This window comes from Neoarius graeffei, chromosome 3 (genome assembly GCF_027579695.1).
Source record: "Neoarius graeffei isolate fNeoGra1 chromosome 3, fNeoGra1.pri, whole genome shotgun sequence".
NCBI lineage: Eukaryota > Metazoa > Chordata > Actinopteri > Siluriformes > Ariidae > Neoarius > Neoarius graeffei.
In genome coordinates this window covers 35,233,802-35,259,390 of record NC_083571.1, presented here as the reverse complement: position 1 = coordinate 35,259,390, position 25,589 = coordinate 35,233,802, and the positions used below count along the sequence as shown (strand labels likewise).

The window sequence follows — 25,589 nt, the reverse complement described above, 5'->3', positions numbered from 1 at the left end:
GCTAACTCCACCCAATGTGTCCACCCACTTCCAGCCAGCATGGTTCAGCGCGGTTGTAGTCGAAATGCAACTCCAACAGCCCCGCTCAGCCCGACTCAGCACGGCACGGCTCAGCCCGACTCAGCCGCGTTTGTAGTGGAAAAGCGGCATTAGAGAGGCATGATCTTCAAATTCAAACCATCTCCTGTCCCAATCTGCCTGAAGATGATCACTGATATTAGCACAATGGTGAAGCAGGTAGTACTGGTGTCCCAACTTGAGCTGCAGTTTTTTTTGTTTTTTTGTTTTTTTTAGTGTTGTCATTGCATGATATATATGTACATTCATTATGACTGGGAAACCACTACAGCTTGCACCAATTACAGTGGCCCCATTGTATCTAATCTGCATGTCTTTGAACTGTGGGGGAAACCAGAGTATTCAGAGGAAACCCACGCAGACATGGAGAGAACATGCAAACTCCACACATCTGAGGTTTTAACCCAGAACCTCCTTGCTGTGAGGCAGCAGTGCTAACCACTACACCATCGTGCCGCCCAGTCCACTTGGTTTCCTCCAGGTACTTCAGGTTCCACCTTCTTCCAAACAAAATGCACTTCCAGCCAAAAATCTCCAGCTAACAATGATGCTGGATTTACTACTGAATAGTGAACTTGTTCTGTAGACATTCTACAACATTAAATGTAACTATAAATGGATGAAATGTACAATGTGTCATTCTTTAATAATTAAGAGTTAAATTGCTGTAATGAAAAAGAAATAAAACATTTCAGGATGTGTTATTATATGACAATAATTTGAAGTTTTGTTCCTTGTTTATTGCACTGGAGCATGGCGGCTAATGTAGCTAACATATAATGGAAGCTTATAGCTATTAGTTTAACCCTGTGTAAACTAATATCTACATCATTTCACACCCACATCAAAAGTCATCTTATATATATTATTATACCTACATCTTATATAGCAGCAGACAAAAAAAAAGAAAAGAAACGTTATGAAAAGTTTGGTGTCAGTCACAGGTACAAGGTGTGGCCTAAAGTCTAATGTTGAAATTGGATCTTGATGGGATGCTTAACCGGTAGCTGCAAGCTTCCATTACTTGTTAGCAACATTAACCTTGTAGTTCTGGTTACAAATGGACTTCAGTGCAAGGTTCTGAAATCCAGAATGAAATTTAAATGCTCTCACTCAGATTGACCTTTGACCTCAGCATCCCTGCTACGCCTGGTGACCCTTCACCTTTATAGACCTGCAGGTCAGCTCCAGATGCTCATGATGTACTGAGGCGTCTCGGGCTGTGCTGCTGTGTGTTGCTATTAAATGCGGCATAAAGTCAAACGAATCACTGCGTGATGGAAAGATTGTAACGACTGCACTGCCAGGCAAAAGTTTTACAATAAAATTTGCTGAGTTGCATTTATTATTATTACTCTTAGGATATTATTATTAATTTTTGAACATTTGTTTTTCAGGCATCTGCTGCATTATCAGAAAAAGACCAAGCAGGTAGGTGCTCACCATTTTTATTTGCATTCATGGCTACCTGAAATTCACATCACTGTTCCTCTTGTTTGTGGATATACATGCTGTTGGGATTTGTGTGAAATCACCTTCTTTGAATATGAACAGTTACAAAGCACTAAAACGAGCTAGGTAGTTAGCTAACATTACCTTGCGCTCTCTATTTAGGTATTTTAGTTTATGATATTTATGGTTTATCAACACGTGACCCAAGCTGAAAACAAAAATCTGCTCTGGTTCATTCTATGTTGTAGAAGAAACAGTGTCTCAGCTGCAGACTAAAGCAAGCTAGTCAAGTTGAGATTGTGGCTCAGTGTGCTTTCAGTGTATTTGAACAGGAATCCTGGTGTGTTCTGGCCCTCTGGGCAGTTCTTTAGGCAGGTGATAGTAATCACACTCAGGGTCCAGAGGATCTGAGGAAGGTTTTATTGAGCACCAACACCATGTTCTCCGTGTTCAAGTCTACTGACACTTAGGAGCCATCCAAATCTCAAGGTACTGATGTCAGTTAAGTACCTACTACACAACCATAAGTTTAGTATGTTCTATGAGTATGTGAGCAAGTAGTAAAGACACAATTCAGACTTACTCCACTGCCATCTTACCTGTCATCTGACCCGGATGTTCACAGATGACATATACCCATCTACTATGCATTGACATTTTTTCCTGAAAATTATTCCTCCAAAAGCAGAAATGTTTAAACAATTGCTGATATATTTATACACCACTGCAACAACCAGCTTCACTTCAGACCCTTTCTATTTTCCCTTGGGGAATTATTCTTCTTTGGTTATTCAGATGCTCCAGCTGAATTATGGGATAATGTAGTGTAGTGCCTTAAGGGCATGGTTAGCACTGGGACGGGAGACTGCCTGGGAAGACCAGGTTCTGGCGTGGGAAGGACTTATGACTTATGTAGTGTAGTGTAGCATGATATGTTTGCATACCACAGTTGGAGTAGATCATCTGGTCATCCAGGTATGGTTCGACTACTATTAAGAGTATTCAGACACCCAATGTACTGCTGTTTGTGTACTTATAGTACTTTAGATTTGCACCAAAGCTACAAAGTTAACTTAGCTAATAATTAGACATATTTTGTAGTTACATAGCAATTTCACCAATGTCCAGTGTTGGGCACGTTACTTTCAAAAAGTAATTAGTTATAGTTACTAGTTACTTTTCCCAAAAAGTAATTGAGTTAGTAACGGAGTTATTTTGTCATAAAAGTAACTAATTACCAGGGAAAGTAATTATTCCATTACATTTTGTTCCCCCTCAAAAAAAATCAAATTCAATTATTGTAATCATAATAAAAGTGAATGTTAAATGTGTTTAATGACTGAAATGGACACTTAACAGAACCAATTAGTAATGTTATCTAAACTATATTAATATTTTTGTGGGACAATGTGAGATAAGACATCTATCAAATGTAATATATTTTTGTAGTTATTAAAATTATGTTACTAATTACTGGCCACTGATGAGGACAAACGCTTTGTTCCTCGACATAATGTGCATTGCACGTAAACACTCTTGCCTTTTATTTCAAGTAATGAAAAGTACTGGCTGTATTTCCAGTGTGAAAGCGCAGTGCTGGGCTGACCGCTCGCCATCGCTGGGTCTTCTGATTGAAAGAGCGCACAGTAGTGCAGTAGGCGTGGCCTACCTACGTATGTTGTCCAAATCTACTCTGATTGGCTTACTGTGCCGTTGTCTCGGTCTCCCCGCCCCACACTAAAGCAGAGTAAAGAAAGGCTGAAAGAGCAGCATGCCAGATGAGAACAGCTTTAATAAAGTAACGCATAGTATTTTATTGTAAGTAACGGGAACGGCGTTATAACGATGTAAAAAGTAATTAGTTAGATTACTCGTTACTAAAAAAAAGTAACGCCGTTAGTAACGCCGTTTATTTCTAACGCCGTTATTCCCATCACTGCCAATGTCTACAAACTAAATGTATAAAATATTCCCACAGTCACTTCAGTCAACTTTGTGGAGTTGTTCAGTGTCTCAAACAGGCTTGTGATGTGGTTTCTGACACAATGTTATCTATAAACAAGGACATCCCAGAGCTAAAAACAGTTGTAAAGAAAGTTAGATGGGGTATGTGTCAAATGTAGAAGTGTGTGTATGCTTGTTGTTGTGTTTAATTATCACCACTTGATAGTGACTTCAACCAAATTTAAACAATGTTTGTCTAAACATTTGAATCAGAGGCCCACTGGAGTGGCGTATCAGTCCAAGGCCGAGTTATGCAGCGTGATGACCCCTGTGATTCTGCAGCTCTTTGTGTGTGTCTGTGATGCAATCCAGAGACGACGATAGCACAATGTCCCCGCTGTTCACAGCTCACCAAAGCTTCCCTTTATCACTTTGAGAAACAGGGGCTTCTTCTTTGTGCTATTCCATTACACAAAAAAGGGGAGCACATTCATGCTACATTTTTTGCTTTTTTTTTGTTATCGTGTATTAAAGACGAATGTGTTCAAACGATGGGAATGTCAAGCATGATGACTCACAGGAAAGTTCCTCTGTTTTAACACCTAGGCACAAAATTAATGTTCACATACATGGCTATTTCAAGGTATCATAGGGTACATGAACAGCAAACAGCAAATGCTGTTCACACTGTTCCTGATCTTGGCTCGAGTTATTTTGGCTTAGTTGAAGGCAAGAATCACTTGGATTTACCATAGTGTGGTACTTTTGTGAAGCTTAGGGTGGACAGTCTAGTTAAAATAATAATAAGTAAACTTGTTGCTGGTCCAGATTGTAATGTTAATGGTAAATCAATGGTTCTCAAACTTTCTCCAGCCTGGAACCCTTGTAACTGTATAATAAATTTCATAGACCCACTCAGCATAGATTTATTTTATTTTGTTTTATTTTATTTCAAACTCGTTATTCAAATGTACACAATACAATTCTGGACCTTTATTGGAGCCTTAGAGAGGTTTTTTTTTTAATTCTTGAACTTCCCAATGCTGTGACATTATTTAAAAAGCCAACTCATTTTTGAGTTATTGACTAGTCAAACCTTCAACTATAAGAACATCTTGAGTGAGCACTTTACTTGAGTGAGCATGGCTTTGGATCCAGAGCCTATCCCAGGAATACTGGATGTCAGGCAGGAATACACCCTGGATGAGGTGCTGGTATATCGCAAGGCACCATGTAAACATTATCACACACTCATTCACACCTAGGGGTAATTTAGAGTCACCAATCCACCTACATGTTTTTGGGAGGTGGAAAGAGGCTGAAGAACCCTGAGGAAACCCACATGGATACAGGGGGTTACATCCTTTGACAAATCCAAATGCAAATACATCCTGGTATTAACTCAATCTCTGGATCAGATGAGAGAGCTGGGAACTGTGACGTGGGAATGCTATTGTATGCATCACCATGCCATATATAAAAATATATATTAACATTGTTCTATACCAGAAGATTTTGATTTCCACTGACGTAACCAGGTAAAATCAGAGACCTCCTGACTATGCTCCCCTTTTAAAGAACGACTGCACTGGTTCTTTGGTCTGTTCCTCTGTCCTGTTTGTTGAACCTTTATTCAAAGAGTTACACCTTTAACCAAACAGTGGTTAACCAAAAGGCAAATAATAATAATAATAATAATAATAATAATAATAATAATAATAATAACCTTGAGGAACCCTTTGGTTTATCATTCCTCTGAAGGACTGTGGTGAAAATTAAACTAGAAAAAAAACCTAAACTATAAATGTGTTTGATTTCTAGCTACTCTTACTCTGCTATTATAAACTACACCCCCACTTCCTGTTCCTCCTGGACTGACTTGTTAAGGGCAGGAAATTCCACTGTGCACTCTTTTGATGGTGAGACAGGAAAGAAAATAGAGAAATAGAAAAGGTAGAGTGGGGACTGCAACTGCTCACAGAATGAAGGAAAGGAAACCAGAATGAAAACCATGCTAGGAGAGTAGTAGCAGCCCTACCTTCTTACACATCTTCATGCTGTTTATATTTGATCAGCTGTTACCTTTCTCCTGTGATCTGAGAACAGGTTCTCATCACAATTCCAATAGTAAACAATGACCCGGCCAAGCTGAATTAAGTTCAAAGAAATCAATGAAGTTAGGAAAAATGTATGTAAACTGACCTTCATTTGTAATATTTTTTTCTCATTTGTGATTGTTCAGACCATCACCATGTGTTCAGTAATCATTCAACATCCCATTGAGAGCTGGAACAGTTCCTGAACCAACACAAGCAGGTCTTCAAAATCACAAGACAAATATGAGTGATGTTCTGACATCTGTCAGAATTCCTGTGCTAACCTATGGTACTGTTTGGTACTTGCAATAATCTCTGAAAAGACCCTCCATGCTTTACCATACTTTTCTTTCTGAATCTCAAAATGCTTTGATGTGTCAGTTCCTTCTGAGCATTCCTACCCCCGTTACCCCCACTCCTCCAACCACTGAGTGGAACCAAGGCAAAAACAAAGCGTCCATTACTAACTCTTCTAGCAGTGTTCTCAGATACAGGTCCAGTGTAGGAAGGTCTGCTTGATTAGGATTGGTTGGAAGGGGTCTTGATTGAACAGAAAAGTACCAGGGCAAGGGAGGGAACTGTTTAATCAGAATTGGAATGAAAAAATGTATTCTGGGGGGGAAAAAAAGCTTAGATACTAGGGGGAAGGATCTGCAAAGGTGATGCATTTCGTTTGAAGGGATCTGCTCAGGATGGTTCTTTGGTGCAGGGGATCCCTAGAGCCTGAAGGAGTATGAAACTACCTCTGCTATCACAGAAACACTTGAATGAAAGTTAGCACCATGGCGTACCAAACATGCCAGCTGCTTTGCAGACAGAAACTTTGGGTTGACGGGAATACCAGCTGCTGGATACCATGTGCAACACTGTTTAATTCATTTCCTTTATAATTCATGCGTACCAATGCACTGGAGTGCAATACCATGCATTATTTGACCTTTCAGGTCTAGTAGTAACCATCTGTATCATGACTGTCTATTTTTGACCCCGAACCTAACAGCCTCCGCATAAGGCACCAGGAAAAACAAAATATGCTAAGCATACCGGTATTGGGTGGAGGCTGCCTAACAATGGCCTTGGCCTGCTCTTTAAATAGTCTGACACGCAACTGTGTTAAAAACATACACAGTAGTCACCATCCATCTCTTGATAGCAGTGGCTCAAATGAACTTTCACCTGGAGAGCTCATTATGTAAGAAGTGGATACTTGAGAATAACACATGTTTACATGATACAATATCTATGGACGGAAAGGTGGGGAAGGTAGAGGGGAAGTATTTTATCAGTCTGAAGAGCTCTAGGAATATCTTAGGATAGCCACAGTTTCCAGGAACAAAGCCTTGTGTTGTGGAGAACTGGACAGATCAATCCTTAACTCTTTTCAAGAATCATACATAATATTTTCACATGTTCAGACATTCTCCTAATGTCAGTGGTGTTTCTTCTGTGCCATTTTAACACCAGAGTTTGCTGCTACAAGTTAAAGAAAAATGACATGAACCAGTTGATCTATGAATCTGTCTCATGTATCAGTATCCCAGTTTATGATGCAGAAGAATTTGCTAAAGACAGAGGTCTCTGGATTTGGAAAGTGGAAAGAACAAGATCATGTGAGGAGCGATGTACCACAAAACATCTACAGCAAGACCAAGATCAGCACAACCCCATTGCTTTTGTTTGTGCTCAATGTGGCAAAAGGTGTATGGTGAGAATCGGCCTCCTCAGCCATCAACATTCTCATGAACGCTGCAAAGAATGGTCCGGAAGAAACTGATTGATGGAGTGGAAAAGTCATGTTCTACTTAGAAGGACCAACATAAGATGAAACTATCTGGAATGATTGACAGTTTATTATAAAGTTTATTGACAGATATTCCTCTCATATTACAAGGAGGATATTTTGAGATAATTAAAGTGATGTAAAATCTATCAGTGTTTGTTCAGCTACAGACAAAAAAAATCAGTGAAATGGCACTTTTGGTTTTCCACTGCAAGAGAAAAAAGTCTTCACAATTTTCACAAAAAATGAGATAGGCCTAGAATGAAGTCCATCCATCCATTATCTGCCACTTATCCTGTGCAGGGTTGCGGGCAAGCTGGAGCCTATCCCAGCTGACTATGGGCATGAGGCGGGGTATACCCTGGACAAGTTGGCAAATCATCACAGGGCTGACACATAGAGACAAACAACCATTCACACTCAGTCAATTTAGAGCCACCAATTAGCCTAACCTGCAGGCCCCTGTTGGCCACTAGGCTTGAACTCAGAACCTTCTTGTTGTGAGGCAACAGTGCTAACCATTACAACACCGTGCCACCTCCTAGAATGAAGTGTGAAATTTAACTCTTTACAAAATGCTGTTTACTTTCCTGTCTAAACCTGTTGGTGAGATGTTGGGCTTTTTTTTTTGGTTGGTTGGTTGGTTGGTGGGTGGGTTTTTTTTAATAGCATGAAAGGATGACACAGTTTTCCTCATTGGTTGAGCAGGTCTGGACATATGATCCTTTTGACTTCCTGGGACATTCAGGAAGCTTTAAAGGCACACGACACACTTAAAATTCTACCCAAACACTTCTTCACAGTGTTTCCTTTAAGTCAAGCTGTAAGCATGTGGAAAACAAGTGCTAATATGTCATCAGCATTTCTGGAAAAGATGTGCTTCCTGAAGCTGCACTGTTTGAGTTTTCTCCCTGTTCCAGGGAAGCTTGTGTGTTTGGTCCTCATTACAAGTTCTGGGGAACTCCTGTTTTAGTCATCTACTTCACCTTACTGTCGAAATCATGCTCTTTTATTTCACTCACAATAAGGAGATGAAGGAAAGGACATGAACTTTCCATGTAATGTATTTCCTTTGAATGTTGAACTATGCAGGAATAATTGCACCCACATTGCTTCCTGCTGTTATCGCTTGGTTTTTGGCCCCACACATACCAGTCCTCAATTTAGCCAAAGCTTAAGATTCATTTGATCTGCTCTCTGCCCTTATTTGTTTCTTTCAGCTATCATCTATCTTTCTTCTATCTCAGCTCGCAGCTATCGTAGTTGCAATGTGGTTTATCATAAAAGTAAATACAAGCCATGCTTTAAAGAAACCACAAAGAATGTTGAGGATATGTTTGTTTGTTTGTTTTTAATTAAATCTCCTCTGGTGACTTTCCTCTGTAATGAAACGCATGATTTGTGGCTTAATGAGCCATCAGAGGATCCACTCAGCCTCAATCCTGGTACTCATCCATCAACCAAAATCAATTATAACATACGAATTAAAGACTTGCACATCAAATTAGGTTTGATTTTACACCGAATGAATTAATCAGCCATGTTTAGCCGCTAGTCGCAGACCTGAAACAGGCTTTTGGATTGGAGTTAGCAGTTTTAATGGTGGTTCAGCTTCATGCAAAGAAGTTTAGGACGTTATGATGTTAAAAAATAGACTGCTTTAGTGTGAGCAGCACCCACCCACCCACACACACACACACACACATAATTCCCACTTCACTGATACTTCACTGATGCATTCTTTCTCTTTTCCACTTCCTGTACACCAGGTCCTCATCTTTATCGCTTGTTTTCCTCCTGTGTCAGAGTAAAAAAGACACACTGTGCTCAGGGTTGGAGCGGGTGAAGGACACCAAAACGTTTTCCTCCGCCTGGTCTTTTTATAGTCCATCTTCTTTTTATAGCTTTTGTGTGTGTGTGTGTGTGTGTGTGTGTGTGTGTGTGCGTGTGTGTGTGTTCATCAGACAAACAGGGTGTGAAACGAGACACAGAGACGTGTCTATGGTGCGGAGCTGTGAGTCAGTGTGTGGCAAATTTTCCTCAAGGACTTCAGCACTTCTTTTCTCACTGACAGCCGAATGAACTTTATTGATAAAATCAACACTGGAATGAAATGTTCCTGGGAAATGACACAACATAAATCTGTGTGTGTGTGTGTGTGTGTGTGTGTGTGTGTGTGTGTGTGTGTGTGTGTGGGTATTGGTACACTGTGTTCTATTTTGGTTCACCTGAAATGATGCTGCTCCCATTAAACACTGCTGATTCACTCCGTGAGACAGACGTGTTTAGAGTAAACAACATGTATTTGAAAGATCGTGTAGCCAGATAGAAAAAAATGGTTTGCTTGTTCAGTCTGTATTTTCTATCCCCCTCTCCATTTTTCCAGGTTTAAAGGAACATGAGGTCTGAGACGAATAATAATTTACTAATTAATTTTGCATAGAGATTTACCTTAAGCTGTGATTCAGTGAGACAGCTTAGCTGTAAATAAGGACAGAGAAAGAGAGATGGAAATAAAGGTAAAGAGAATTATAGAGAGAATGAGTGAAAGACACAGAGAGAAGGAACAAGAGAGGGAATGAGTGAGAGAGTGAGAGACAAAGAGGGAGAGGGAGAAAGAGAGAAATAAAGAGAATGAAAGCGATAAAGACAGAGAGGCATAGAGATAGAGACTTAATGAGAGAGAACAAGAGAGAGAGACATAAGGAAAGAGAGAGAGAGAGATCTCATCACTGTAATGTAGTTTTCACCACAGATGCTGTTTGGCCTGAGAGTGCTTTCTCTCTCTCACACACACACACACACACACACACACATATGCTGTTGCTGCAGTAAATCTGAGGCCGGTGTGCTGATGCTCGCTGCAGTGCTCAGTGCAGGAACAGGAGGGAGGAAGAACAAGTGAACGTAAAGGACAAGGAGCTCTAGAACGTTCCAGAAGATCAGGATGGCGCGGCCCATGAGATGGAGGCTTCTGCAGCGCTCGCTTGCTCAGCACCTTCACTCATCCACCCGCCGAGCCATGGGCCTTCTCAACACACATACACACACGCACGGACTCCGATCCTTGGGTGAGTCTCTCACAACGTGTGTGTGTGTGTGTGTGTGTGTGTGTGTGTGTGTGTGTGTGTGTGTGTGTAGTATTATTATGTGGACTATATAGTGTATAGGGTGTGTGATTTGGGACATGCCCATAGTGCTGTAAAGACAATGTTTTTATGGCCTATACAGTGAATAGCATGAGTGATTTGGGACACACCCAAAGTAGACTGATGATAGTGTTTATATGGCCTACATATTTAATAGGTGTGTAATTTGGGACACGCCCACAGGGAATTAATGATGATGTTTATATGGCCTTTATAGTGAATAGTGTGTGTGATTTAGGATGTTCCCACAGGGGACTGACTGTTGTGTTCATGTTACCTATACAGTGAATAAGGTATGTGGTTTGGGACATGCCCACAGTGCACTAATGACGATGTTTATGTGACCTATATCATGAATACAGCAAGTGATTTAGGACAAGTCCATAATTCACTAATGATGCTGTTTATGACCTATATAGTGATTAAGGTGTGTGTGGTTTAGTGCAAGTCCACAGCAGAATAATGATGATATTTATGTGGCCTGGGGCAGCACAGTGGTGTAGTGGTTAGCGCTGTCGCATCACAGCAAGAAGGTCCGGGTTCGAGCCCCGTGGCCGGCGAGGGCCTTTCTGTGTGGAGTTTGCATGTTCTCCCTGTGTCTGCGTGGGTTTCCTCCGGGTGCTCCGGTTTCCCCCACAGTCCAAAGACATGCAGGTTAGGTTAACTGGTGACTCTAAATTGACCGTAGGTGTGAATGTGAGTGTGAATGGTTGTCTGTGTCTATGTGTCAGCCTTGTGATGACCTGGCGACTTGTCCAGGGTGTACCCCGCCTTTCGCCCGTAGTCAGCTGGGATAGGCTCCAGCTTGCCTGCAACCCTGTAGAACAGGATAAAGCAGCTAGAGATAATGAGATGAGATGAGATTTATGTGGCCTATATAGTGAGAAGGGTGTGTAGTTTGGGACGCAGCCACAGTGTGGCCTATATAGTGAATAATGGAGGTGTGTAGTTTGGGACACGCCCATGTTTGGCCTATATATTGAGAAGGGTGTGTAGTTTGGGACATGGCCACAGTGTGGCCTATATAGTGAATAATGGAGGTGTATAGTTTGGGACATGCCTATGTTTGACCTATATAGTGAAGGAGGGAGGTGTTTAGTTTGGGACATGCCTGTGTTTGGCTTAAATAGTGAATGAAGTTGGCGTGTGGTTTGGGACATGCCTGTGTATGGCCTATATAGCGAATGAGGGGGGTGTTTGGTTTGGGACATGCCCATATATGACCTATTGCTGGGTTTCAGTCATGTGAGTTTTCTTAGCGGTTTTACCAGAAGTGAAATAGCTGGTGGTCTAAACGGCTGCCGTAGTGCAAACAACTAGCGATAACTTATCAGAGTATGCTCGTAATCTAGAAGCCACTGCTTGCTTTAGAGATATTCAAAAGATTGCTATGTGCAATGGAATCAACCCCTACAGTCTGGGAAAGAAGGATTTGTCATACGATCTCGAAAACTACCCTTCAGTCGAGCTCCCCGACATCTCGAACTATCTGGTGTTGCAGACGTCCTTCTACACCGCAAAATAAATGAAAGCATGGAAGAGTATGGAGGCTTACAACTTTTTTGTATGTGGCTGGGTAAAAGAACTCGGTATCAAGTCACTGCCAAATTAATCCTGTATTGTTTTTGCCCGTGTAAGTATGTTTTTTTTAAAGCTTTTCGTTCGTATCTTAACAATGAAGCACTGCAAGTTGACGTGTAAACAAACAACAGTTCGTTTGATTTTCACGTGTGTTCATTCTTATCTCTCAGGTAAATCATTCACAAAGATCATCAGAAACCGCTTTAAAGACCTGGATCTTAGTTAAACAAGACGGAGAAGTGATCATGGCACATTGTAACTGTATGGCTGGGTAAGAATTTTGTCGCGACCTTCATGCATATGGACTTTGTGAGGAGTAAACAAAGAAACAGCTGGGGACTTTAGTGCTTCGTGACTAAAAAAAGTACTGTAAAATAACGACACATAGCAAGATAAGTACTTGGAAAACACTAAGGACATAGCTGAGAGGGAGATACAAACCTTTCACCAAGTGATCACTGCAAACTCGAGCATGCTTCAACTCGGCTCCCTTCGATTTCAGTGAGAGGTTCAAAAGCCACCTTTCTCAACGTCTTTTTGTGAAATTCTGTTTTCGTTCACCCTTTTTTATTAGTTCACGGGGAACCCTGAAGAAACTTTTCAGTTTCATAGTTTGATCGATTCGAACAGCCTAAAACAATGCAAGTGTAAGGCATTTTTCATGCGAGCAATGCACCTTCTCCATACAAACTCTTTGTCAACTGAGCTTTGGTAGACCACCAGCTAAAGTTTAGAATAACTAATGAAGCGTATGTGACGTCACATGAAACCCAGCAATATAGTGAATGACGGAGGTGTTTGGTTTGGGACACGCCTGTGTATTAAGGCTGCACAATTAATTGAATTTTAATCATGATTTTGGCTTCCCACAGTTAAATTAACGTGATTGACCGATATTGGAAAATGCGTCCTCAGCCCATACAATTTTCCACTTCAAAGCCTTTTTTTCCACTGCAAAGCAAATCAAGTGCTCCGTAAATCACTGGCCTGCTATGAACTAATCACAACTGTTCCCAGCACCACGAAGCCAGAAGTTCCTTGGATGCAGTGTGAACGAGTTAACTTTACGTGAAAAGAATAGGCCTACAACAGATAACAGATGGTCGAAACAAAATTAAATCAAATGTCTAGTGCAGGTGGCATGGTGGTGTAGTGGTTAGCACTGTCACCTCATAGCAAGAGGGTTCTGGGTTCGAGCCCAGTGGCCAACGGGGGCCTTTCTGTGCGGAGTTTGCATGTTCTCCTCGTGTCTGTGTGGGTTTCCTCCGGGTGCTCCGGTTTCCCCCACAGTCCAAAGACATGCAGGTTAGGCTAATTGGTGGCTCTGAATTGACCATAGGTGTGAATGTGAGTGTGAATGGTTGTTTGTCTCTATGTGTCAGCCCTGCGATGATTTGGCAACTTGTCCAGGGTGTACCCTGCCTCTCACCCATAGTCAGCTGGGATAGGCTCCAGCTTGCCCATGACTCCACACAGGATAAGAGGTTATGGATAATGGATGGATGGATGGATGGATATCTAGTGCAGCAGACAGTGAGGAGCTTGTGCCTCCCATTGTTTGGAAATATTTCAGATTTAGGGCAAGTGATATTAAGCAAGAATAGATCATATGCAAAGAGTGCTGTAGAGTTGTATCTGCGCTGCAAAGTAACACAACTGACTTATTCAACCACCTGAAAGCACATCACAAACTGCAGTATGATGAAGGCAAGAAAAATGTTGCAACTGTTGCTAACGTGAGTCGTCAGGCATCAACTCAGACGTCCGTACAAAGAAGCCTGTGTAGCACGTCACTGTATCCATCCAGCTCACAAAGACACACGGATGTCACTAATGCCATTGCATTTCATTTGGTCAAAGATATGTGTCTGATAAACACCGTGAATAATGAAGCCTTCAGGAAAATGATAAACACATTGGACAAAAGATATGTCATCCTCTTACGCAATTATTTTTCCAAAGTGGCATTAGCTGCGCTCTGTGCAAAACCTTGAGGGGAAATAGAGAGGGATCTTGCAACTGTCGAGTATTTTCCTACTACCACTGACCTGTGTTCAAGCAGAACAATGGAACTGTACATGAGCATGATGATTCATTACATCGATAATGATTTTGCAGTGAAGAGTCGATGCTGGCAGCACGGTGGTGTAGTGGTTAGCGCTGTTGCCTCACAGCAAGAAGGTCCTGGGTTCGAGCCCTGGGGCCGGCGAGGGCCTTTCTGTGTGGAGTTTGCATGTTCTCCCCGTGTCCGCGTGGGTTTCCTCCGGGTGCTCCGGTTTCCCCCACAGTCCAAAGACATGCAGGTTAGGTTAACTGGTGACTCTAAATTGACTGTAGGTGTGAATGGTTGTCTGTGTCTATGTGTCAGCCCTGTGATGACCTGGCGACTTGTCCAGGGTGTACCCCCCCTTTCGCCCGTAGTCAGCTGGGATAGGCTCCAGCTTGCCTGCGACCCTGTAGAAGGATAAAGCGGCTAGAGATAATGAGATGAGATGAGTCGATGCCTGCAAATGTCATTTTTCCCGCAAGGGGGAAATGTGGTCACCTGCCTTCGCTCATCCCTCAAGCCAGAAAATGTTGACAGGCTGGTGTTTCTTTCCAAAAACCTGCAAACACTAAGGCAATAAGCCTTTTTTGCATAGTCCCGTCTTGAATTGTTCTCATTTGGTTGAATTCTGTGATGGCCTATTTTTTGAGTGAGCCTATATTTTGGACACAATTATTTAGTTCAAGTTCAAGAGTCTATTCACATCCATCATGCAGGTACAATGAATGAAGAAATAGTTTTTATTTTGCTTCTAGGAGATCAGAGGTGGACAGTAACAAAATACATTTACTTAAGTACACTTTGAGTATCTGTACTTTACTTGAGTATTTTTTATTTTATTTTTTTGAAACTTATGATTTTAACTTCACTACATTTGAAAGGCAAATATTGTACTTTTTACTCCACTACATTTCTATCAAGGGCCTCGTTACTCGTCACTATGAAGCAGCTTTGAAAGTGGATGTTTTTTGTTTTCTTTTTTAAATCATGATTGTTTATTTTTGCAGGTGACACTGGCAGCCTATCAGTAATCACTAGGGTCACGTCACATCCATAGACTAGACTGTATAAAATCAACATCAGTGATTTCTCAGCAGCTTTATTTGAACACGATCAGTTGATGGCAGAATGGAAGGAGGCGGTTCTTCTGGGGAACGCACGCACTTGGGGCTTTACCTAGAACCCATGTTTCAGTTTTCTTAAAGGATTAAAGATTTGTTTCGTTTTAAATGTTTGCTTTGTTTGCCTAAAACGAACCATATCATGGCCTACACAAACTTGCCGTCCAACCTGCGGAAGCATATTGAGGGATGTAAAAGTTTTATTCCAAGAGAAAGCTTGCAATGAAGTTGTCTGTGCTTTTAGAGCTGGCGATAACGTTGCAATAGCTATGCGGTCTGGTTAGTCAAATGACTTTCTGTGGATTTGCCCACCAAGTTGCCATAGCCTTGTCCACGGCTAACGTTTACACATAGCTAGTTTTGTTTTGATGTCAGATGATGGTCTTGCATTTTTTTTTGTCTCGCTTAATGCAGTGTTGCTGTTGGGCAGTTATTAAGCTAGACGTGTGGACCTGGGTTTTAAGCAAGTTGGATTGTCATATTTATTTTCTGAGCAAACTGCATTTACAGTTATTCCACTGTCTTCCTGATTAACATACACATACATGTGCACACACTGCCAGTGCTGGGTCAGAACACTACCATGCTGCTTTGTGGGGGTGGGTAGGAATGTTAAAATTTAAAAAAAGAAAGAAAAAGAAAATGACACTGGCTCTTTTTTTTTTTTGTCAGTTCAGTTGTGTTTCATTTTGTAACATTCTATCAGGTGTTTATTCTACAGGTTCTACAAGTTAGTCAGTGAATCCAGTCAGTTGCTTCAGAGGCGTTAGGTTTTGTAAGCGTTGTGGCAATAATGCAACAATGTGTTGACAGAAAATGTACTTTTAATACTTAAGTATTTTTAAAAGCAAATACTTCAGTGCTTTAACTTAAGTAAAAAATTTACTGTACAACTTTCACTTGTATCAGAGTAACATTTGACCAGTGAGATCTGAACGGTACTTTGACTTAAGTAATGAAATTGGGTACTTTGTCCACCTCTGTAGGAGATGCACTGAGGTCAGGTGAATAAACATCTTATTTGTCTGCAAACATGTATTAATTAACAGGAATGTAGCACAATGTAAAAGTGAACGCAGTGCCCTGTTGATTTAATTTTGTGTTAATTTTGGTACATTTCTTTATCTATATTTTTCTTTAAAGGAGATGCATTGACTTTTGGTGAATAAGGAGAACCAAAGATTTGTACATTAGCAGGAATGAAGCACAACATGGATGTGAAAGCAGTTATGTTTACATGAAATTGCAATAAAAATATTTTTGTCACTAAAATCAATGAATAATCGTGATCTCAATATTGATCAAAATAATCGTGATTATCATTTTGGCCATAATCGTGCAGCCCGACCATGTATGGCCTATATAGTGAATGAGGGAAGTCTTCGGTTTGGGACACACCTGTGTACGGCCTATATAGTGAATGAGGGAGGTATTCGGTTTGGTACACACCTGTGTATGGCCTATATAGTGAATGAGGGAGGTGTTCGGTTTGGGACGCAGCTGTGTATGGCCTATATAGTGAATGAGGAAGGTGTTCGGTTTGGGACGCACCTGTGTATGACCTATATAGTGAATGAGGAAGGTGTTCGATTTGGGACGCACCTGTGTATGGCCTACATAGTGAATGAGGGAGGTGTTTGGTTTGGGACATACCTGTGTATGGCCTATATAGTGAATGAGGGAGGTGTTCGGTTTGGTACACACCTGTGTATGGCCTATACAGTGAATGAGGGAGGTGTTCGGTTTGGGACACACCTGTGTATGGCCTATATAGTGAATGAGGGAGGTGTTCGGTTTGGGACATGCCTGTGTATGGCCTATATAGTGAATGAGGGAGGTGTTCGGTTTGGGACATGCCTGTGTATGGCCTATACAGTGAATGAGGGGGGTGTTTGGTTTGGGACACACCTGTGTATGGCCTATATAGTGAATGAGGGAGGTGTTCGGTTTGGGACATACCTGTGTATGGCCTATATAGTGAATGAGGGAGGTGTTTGGTTTGGGACATACCTGTGTACGGCCTATATAGTGAATGAGAGAGGTGTTTGGTTTGGTACACACCTGTGTATGGCCTATATAGTGAATGAGGGAGGTGTTCGGTTTGGGATATGCCCATGTATGGCCTACATAGTGAATGAGGGAGGTGTTCGGTTTGGGACGCACCTGTGTACGGCCTATATAGTGAATGAGGGAGGTGTTCGGTTTGGGATATGTCCATGTACAGTGGTGCTTGAAAATTTGTGAACCCTTTAGAATTTTCTATATTTCTGCATAAATATGACCTAAAACATCATCAGATTGTCACACAAGTCCCAAAAGTAGATAAAAAGAGCCCAGTTAAACATATTAGACAAAAATATTATACTTGGTCATTTATTTATTGAGGAAAATGATCAAATATTACATATCTGTGAGTGGCAAAAGTATGTGAACCTCTAGGATTAGCAGTTAATTTGAAGGTGAAATTAGAGTCAGGTGTTTTCAAATCAATGGGATGACAATCAGGTGTGAGTGGGCACCCTGTTTTATTTAAAGAACAGGGATCTATCAAAGTCTGATCTTCACAACACATGTTTGTGGAAGTGTATCATGGCACGAACAAAGGAGAATTCTGAGGACCTCAGAAAAAGTGCTGTTGATGCTCATCAGGCTGGAAAAGGTTACAAAACCATCTCTAAAGAGTTTGGACTCCACCAATCCCCAGTCAGACAGATTGTGTACAAATGGAGGAAATTCAAGATCATTGTTACCCTCCCCAGGAGTGGTCAACCAACAAAGATCACTCCAAGAGCAAGGCGTGTAATAGTCGGTGAGGTCACAAAGGACCCCAGGGTAACTTCTAAGCAACTGAAGGCCTCTCTCACATTGGTCAATGTTAATGTTCATGAGTCCACCATCAGGAAAACACTGAACAACAATGGTGTGCATGGCAGGGTTGCAAAGAGAAAGACACTGCTCTCCAAAAAGAACATTGCTACTCGTCTGCAGTTTGCCAAAGATCACGTGGACAAGCCAGAAGGCTATTGGAAAAATGTTTTGTGTATGGATGAGACCAAAATAGAACTTTTTGGTTTAAATGAGAAGCATGATGTTTGGAGAAAGGAAAACACTGCATTCCAGCATAAGAACCTTATCCCATCTGTGAAACATGGTGGTGGTAGTATCATGGTTTGGGCCTGTTTTGCTGCATCTGGGCCAGGACAGCTTGCCATCATTGATGGAACAATGAATTCTGAATTATACCAGTGAATTCTAAAGGAAAATGTCAGGACATCTGTCCATGAACTGAATCTCAAGAGAAGGTGGGTCATGCAGCAAGACAACAACCCTAAGCACACAACTTAGTCTACCAAAGAATGGTTAAAGAAGAATAAAGTTAATGTTTTGGAATGGCCAAGTCAAAGTCCTGACCTTAATCCAATCAAAATGTTGTGGAAGGACCTGAAGTGAGCAGTTCATGTGAGGAAACCCACCAACATCCCAGAGTTGAAGCTGTTCTATACGGAGGAACGGGCTAAAATTCCTCCAAGCCGGTGTGCAGGACTGATCAACAGTTACCGCAAACGTTTAGTTGCAGTTATTGCTGCACAAGGGGGTCACACCAGATACTGAAAGCAAAGGTTCACATACTTTTGCCACTCACAGATATGTAATATTGGCTCATTTTCCTCAATAAATAAATGACCAAATATAATATTTTTGTGTCATTTGTTTAACTGGGTTCTCTTTATCGACTTTTAGGACTTGTGTGAAAATCTGATGATGTTTTAGGTCATATTTATTCAGAAATATAGAAAATTCTAAAAGGTTCACAAACTTTCAAGCACCACTGTATGGCCTACATAGTGAATGAGGGAGGTGTTTGGTTTGGGACATACCTGTGTATGGCCTATATAGTGAATGAGGGAGGTGTTTGGTTTGGGACATGCCTATGTATGGCCTATATAGTGAATGAGGGAGGTTTTTTGGTTTGGGACATTGCTGTGTATGGCCTATATAGTGAATGAGGGAGGTGTTTGGTTTGGGACATACCTGTGTATGGCCTATATAGTGAATGAGGGAGGTGTTTGGTTTGGGACATACCTGTGTATTGTCTATATAGTGAATGAAGGAGGTGTTTGGTTTGGGTCATACCTGTGTATGGCCTATATAGTGAATGAGGGAGGTTTTCGGTTTGGGACATACCTGTGTATGGCCTATATAGTGAATGAGGGAGGTGTTCAGTTTGGGACACACCTGTGTATGGCCTATATAGTGAATGAGGGAGGTGTTCGGTTTGGGACACACCTGTGTATGGCCTATACAGTGAATGAGGGAGGTGTTTGGTTTGGGACATACCTGTGTATGGCCTATATAGTGAATGAGGGAGGTGTTTGGTTTGGGACATACCTGTGTATGGCCTATATAGTGAATGAGGGAGGTGTTTGGTTTGGGACATACCTGTGTATGGCCTATATAGTGAATGAGGGAGGTGTTCGGTTTGGGACATACCTGTGTATGGACTATATAGTGAATGAAGGAGGTTTTCGGTTTGGGACACATCTGTGCTGTGTATGGCCTATATAGTGAATGAGGGAGGTGTTTGGTTTGGGACACGCCTGTGTATGGCCTATATAGTGAATGAGGGAGGTGTTTGGTTTGGGACACATTCACAGTGGACTGATGATGGTGAGGAGTTTGTGGGAGTTTAAGTTCCCTGTGTAGTTAACAGTGTGTGTGTGTGTGTGTGTGTGAGAGAGAGAGAGAGAGAGAGAGAGAGAATCATTAAACATCACTGGATGCAGTTGAATGGAGCAAAGAAAGTGCTGCATCATCACCGCAGTGTGTGTGTGCACGCGCACGTGTATGAGAAAGAGAGAGAGAGAAAAAGAAATGCCTCCTTGTCCTCCTGTTATCTCAGCCGCATTCTGGTTGTATAGTTTTATATTTTTGTTGTTGTTTCTGTTACTTTTATAAAAGCTGCTGAATGGATCATTTGCCTCACCCCTGAAACATGCCATCAGTGTTAACACACAGGCTGCACTGACAGCGTGAGTATGTTTACGTCTGACTCCATGGCTCGGGTGTGTGCTCAGACACGCCGTGTCCTTCAGCCTTGTCTACACGCTATTATAACACTGATGGCCTTGATGCCTACACGAAAGCATCAACTGCCTATAAACACACTCCAGCTGGCCTTATTAGATGGAAAACAAACAGATGAACATGGAGGAAGGAAGAGATGGGGGGAGAGAGAGAGCTGTGAATTTGAGGACAGCGACTGAATGGTGCATCCATATAACAATACACTTCTTTATACTATTTATACACTTACATATACTTCCTTATATTTCCATCAACTTCCAGATATCCATATAATTCCTAATACTTTCATATACTATCCTGATGCTTTTGTATATCGATATATATATATTCCTCATACTTCCTTAGACTTCCTTATACTCCCATAGACGTCCTCATACTTCTTTATACTCCCATAGACTCATCCTGCCATTAACATCCATAGATTTCCTCATACCTCATTATACTCCTATAGACTTCCTCATACTTCCACTGACATCCACAAACTTCCTCAAACTCCTTTAGACTTCTTCATACTCCCTTAGATTTCCTTATACTTCCTCATACTCCCATAGAATTCCTCATACTTCCTTATACTCCCATAGACTTCCTCATAGTTCTTTATACTCCCATAGACTCATACTGCCACTGACATCCATAGATTTACTCATACCTCATTATACTCCCATAGACTTCCTCATACTTCCTTACACTTCCTCATACTCCTTTAGACTTCTTTATACTCCCTTAGATTTCCTCATACTCCCATAGAATTCCTCATACTTCTTTATACTCCCATAGACTTCCTCATACTTCTTTATACTCCCATAGACTCATACTGCCATTGACATCCATAGATTTCCTCATACCTCATGATACTCCTGTAGACTTCCACATACTCCCATAGACTTCCTCGTACCTCTTTAGACTTCCTTATACTCCCATAGACTTCCTCATACTTTCTTAGACTTCTGTGGACTTCCTCATGCTTCCACAGACTTCCTCGCATTCCTTATCCTTTCATAGACTTTCAGAGACTTCCATATACTTCCAAATTTTTATTGCAGCTGAATGTAAAAAAAACCCATAATTATGCTTATTACAGAATATTCCACAATAACCTTAGATAGTTCATGTTTGTAGAAAAGACATAAGCCTGCAGGGCTCAGTTAGAGTGCCCTGCTGTTTTTATAGTCCTTCCTCCTTGAAAACATTTAGCATGTCAGAATTAGTGATTAGCTGTCAGAATTAGTACCTCTGTCCTGACAGAGGATCAAAACAGCTTATATGGGCTAAAGGTCTCATTGCAGTTGGAGACCTTAACCTCAACTCAGCCCATTTGTCTTATAAAAAGGTTTCAGTGCAATTAACGATGTTAGCACTAATCTGCTAATGAGGTTATGTAACCTGATAAGTCTTTACTGCGAAATTGGGAAATCTTACGAAATAATACAAGAAAGATTATTTCTGAGAATTGTGTCCAGATATAAAATCAAGATTTTATGAAATATTTTGGGGATTTAATTAAGCAAATAATTAGTGGAGTATCTACTGGAAAGATCACTAGCTAGTTTTGTTTGGGAATATTCTCAAAAGTTCTTTAGCCAGCGTTGTTTGGGAATACTCTCAATATTCTGTCTGTTGAATCAACCATAAATGTTAGCGCACCGCTAATTTGTCCAAACATGACAGATGGTGTGTATGAAAGTGTGTTTCAAGTGTTTTTATTTTTGTGTCAACAGAAGTGAGGTATGTGGGAGAGAGTCATCACTGGTGTCCTTGGTGTCCTTGTCCACTTTGAAGGCCGTGTGTGTGTGTGTGTTTGGAGGAGTGACAGGAATGTTTTCCTGAACCCAATGACTCTTTCACCACTTGTTTGCTTTTCTGTTTTTCATTATTCCTTCACTGCCAGCCAATCTCTTTAAAACACACACGCGGCCCATCAGGGATTTATTCACAAAATCCATCACAATCTGTAACAGAACGCAGCTTAGAGTGATGGAACAGGTCAGAGGTCAATTGGAAGCTATATTTATTATTAATACATGTATTAAATGTATTAGTTATTGTTACTGTCTGTGAAACAGAGCATCGTTAGTCCTCCACCCCTTAAACCTTCGGTCAGAGTGATGTCATTGGTCAAAGGTCAGCCAGGAGCTCAGAGTGAGAGTTTTATTGTCCTGTCAGGAGGTTACTACACACACACTCACATGCAGTGTTTCCAGCTCAGTACAAGCAGCTGTGCATGTTTTAGGATGAAAATAGAGCCCTGAGACGTGGTCTGTGCAAATGTTTGGAGAGCAAGCGCAGAGGAGACGTCTGACTTCACATCTGGACTGAAATACTGCTGTGTAAATCATCTGATCCCATTATTGAGCTGGAATTCTGGAAATTTCCATCTCTTTCTATTGCTGTGACTGTTAATACATTATTGTGGCCTGTGTACCCATCAGTCTCAGTGAAGGAGGTGTGACCTGTGTATCTGTGTTTTAGTAAAGGAGGCATGGCCTGTGTACCTGTCAGTCTTATTGATGGAGGCGTGACCTGTGTGCATGTCAGTCCCTATGAAGGAAGCGTGGACTGTGCACCTGTCAGTCCTTGTGAAGGAGGTGTGGTTAGTGTACCTGCCAGTCCCTTGTGAAAGAGGCGTGGTCTGCTTGCTTATGGCATGCCTTAGTTCCACTAAAGGAGGTGTGGCCTGAATATCTGTCAGTCTTAGTGAAGAAGGTGTGACTTGAGTACCTGTCAGTCTTAGTGAAAGAAGTGTGGCCTGTATACCTGTCAGTCTCATTGAAAGAGCCTGTGCACTTTTTAGAAAAAGAAATGTGCCATCTAATCCTGAATTTATTAGAATTTTACCTTTTATTTGTAACACACGTTGGGCGTTATTGCTCACAGAACTCTGGATCACAAGTTGCTGATTAACACTAAGGCGATTTAATGTTTGAAGCTTCTGCAAGAGCCACACACATCCTTTCCATTCTTAAATAACAAAATCACACAGGATTTAAATAATAACACTGCCATATAATACTAGCGCTGTTATTGTTCTGCTTGTAAAAGGGTGTAATCCTGAGCTCAGCTGTTTTGTTTACCCACTCCAGTGTTTCATTTCCTTGAAGGATGCCGCTGTGACCATACCCTGGAGCTATCCTACTGTAACAATGTTCTCTTTTGCAATCTCCCTTGTACTTCAACCATGGCTCTTTCTTTAATTACCCCTCTATTGTTGAATACCCTGTATAGCGACCGGTGGGTGGAGTGATTAGAGTGGTTGGTGTAATGTACATTGCTGCCGCTGCTGTTTTAGGAATCTCTAAGGGATTTCTGTGTGTTTTCTGTTGAACTTTGACCTTCAGAGGTTGCATCCATCCCAGTTGGATTTGGTAAAATGTTAAACCAGCCATAACATGATTGGAGAGAGACAGAGAAAGAGAGAATGAAGAAGCTCTGTTGACATAGCTGCATCGGACTACGAAACTACTTGGAAATGAGTAACTCAATAATCATCTAGGATGTGGAATGTGTTCCAGATAACAAAATCGAACATGATGGTGAAATCATAACCCACTTTCACTATCGAGTGCTCACAAGAATAAAATTACAGTCAAACAGTGAAGTAAAACGATTTCACCACACACCACAAGTGCTTAAAATATGCTACTGTTTCAAGATTAGATAGGTCGATATCTAACTTCTTCACAGACCTGTTGGAACAGTTTCTGACATTATCCCAAAATTATTTTTAGGGGTCCAACCATTTAGAGCTGGATTAAACATGATGAAGTCCCTAAGGCTAGGCTGACACTTGCACGATTCCGTGGCACGCATTGGCACGACTCGAGTCGTGCCAGTGCGCAAACTAGTCGTAAACTGGCGTGAAGTGTGCGTAAACCCGTCGTGACTGCGTGCCATGTCGGGACGAGAATTTTGAAATGTTCAAAATTTTGGTCACAACAAAATTTCGCGACCGGGTCGTGAACTATGCGCAAACTGTTCGTGATCTCGTCGTGAACTCGTCGGGACGATGCGGGAGGATGCGTGCCAGTGCGTGGAAGTGCGCGCCATGCCACGACTGTCACGAACTGCCACGAATAGTTCACGAACAGCTCACGTCGAGTTCACGAGTAGTTCACGACATGTTCACGAATTGGTGCGCGTCGCAGCGTGGCCGTGCCTTCCCACTGACACGGTCACGCATTGATGGCACAAGCAGTTCACGACTAGTTTACGCACTTCACGAACAGTTTGTGCATGGCATGAGCAGTTCACGACGAGTTCACGAGCAGTTCACGAGCAGTTCACGACTACTGCGTGACAGTGGCACTCGCGTCGGTGCGGGGGTATATATAGGGCTTCCCGGACACTTCTCGCCATTTGCAATTTTTTTTCTTGCTTTTTTCTTTAATGTCTTTTATTTTCTATTCCTTCATGACTTTTTTTTGGGGGGGGAGTTTCGTTTCTTTTATTTCAAAAATGGAACAACTGTGGATGCAGCTCATGAAGCTACTACCATTCTTTCTTGCCAAGGGACAGCACCAGCAGGGGACATGTAGTAATGTGACAGGTAGTCTCGCTGATCCTTTGCATCCTTCTGGGTATGATGGCCGGTTAGAGGCAGCAGCCCCTGCAGGTGTCGGTCAGTACTCCATCCACCAGGGATCAGATCATGTGTGTCCGGATCTTCGCGGTCCACTTCTGAAATTGCGTGTGGGTATCTGATGAGGATGAGGTTGTGCATGACACAGGCGTGCCCAAGTCGGCACGACACCGTCCGAATTGCGCAAACTCGTCGTGCCAATGCGGGAAGTGCGTAAACTATGCGCAAACTATGCGTGAACTCGTCGTGCCAGTTCGTGAATGTGGACGGGCACGCATTCGTGAACTCGTCGTGAACTATGCGTGAACTAGTCGTGAACAGTGCGGGAGCCTCCCAGTTCGTGCCCCAAAATGGCACGACTTGCCACGACAAAATCGTGGCCAAAAGTCGTGCAAGTGTCAGCCTAGGGTAAGGTGTACAACCCCGATTCCAAAAAAGTTGGGACAAAGTACAAATTGTAAATTAAAACAGAATGCAATGATGTGGAAGTTTCAAAATTCCATATTTTATTCAGAATAGAACATAGATGACATATCAAATGTTTAAACTGAGAAAATGTATCATTTAAAGAGAAAAATTAGGTGATTTTAAATTTCATGACAACAACACATCTCAAAAAAGTTGGGACAAGGCCATGTTTACCACTGTGAGACACCCCCTTTTCTCTTTACAACAGTCTG

General features: G+C 41.7%; 1 protein-coding gene across 2 annotated transcripts in view; it reads left to right on the top strand.

Moving 5' to 3' along the window:
- Window positions 1-25,589, top strand: part of dlc1 (DLC1 Rho GTPase activating protein) — a 133,327-nt gene that overhangs the window by 39,589 nt on the left and 68,149 nt on the right. For both annotated transcript variants that reach the window (XM_060916746.1, XM_060916745.1), the window contains one exon: window positions 1,476-1,509. In XM_060916746.1, coding sequence (XP_060772729.1) covers window positions 1,476-1,509 — 34 coding nt within the window. The remainder of the gene's footprint in view (window positions 1-1,475; window positions 1,510-25,589) is intronic.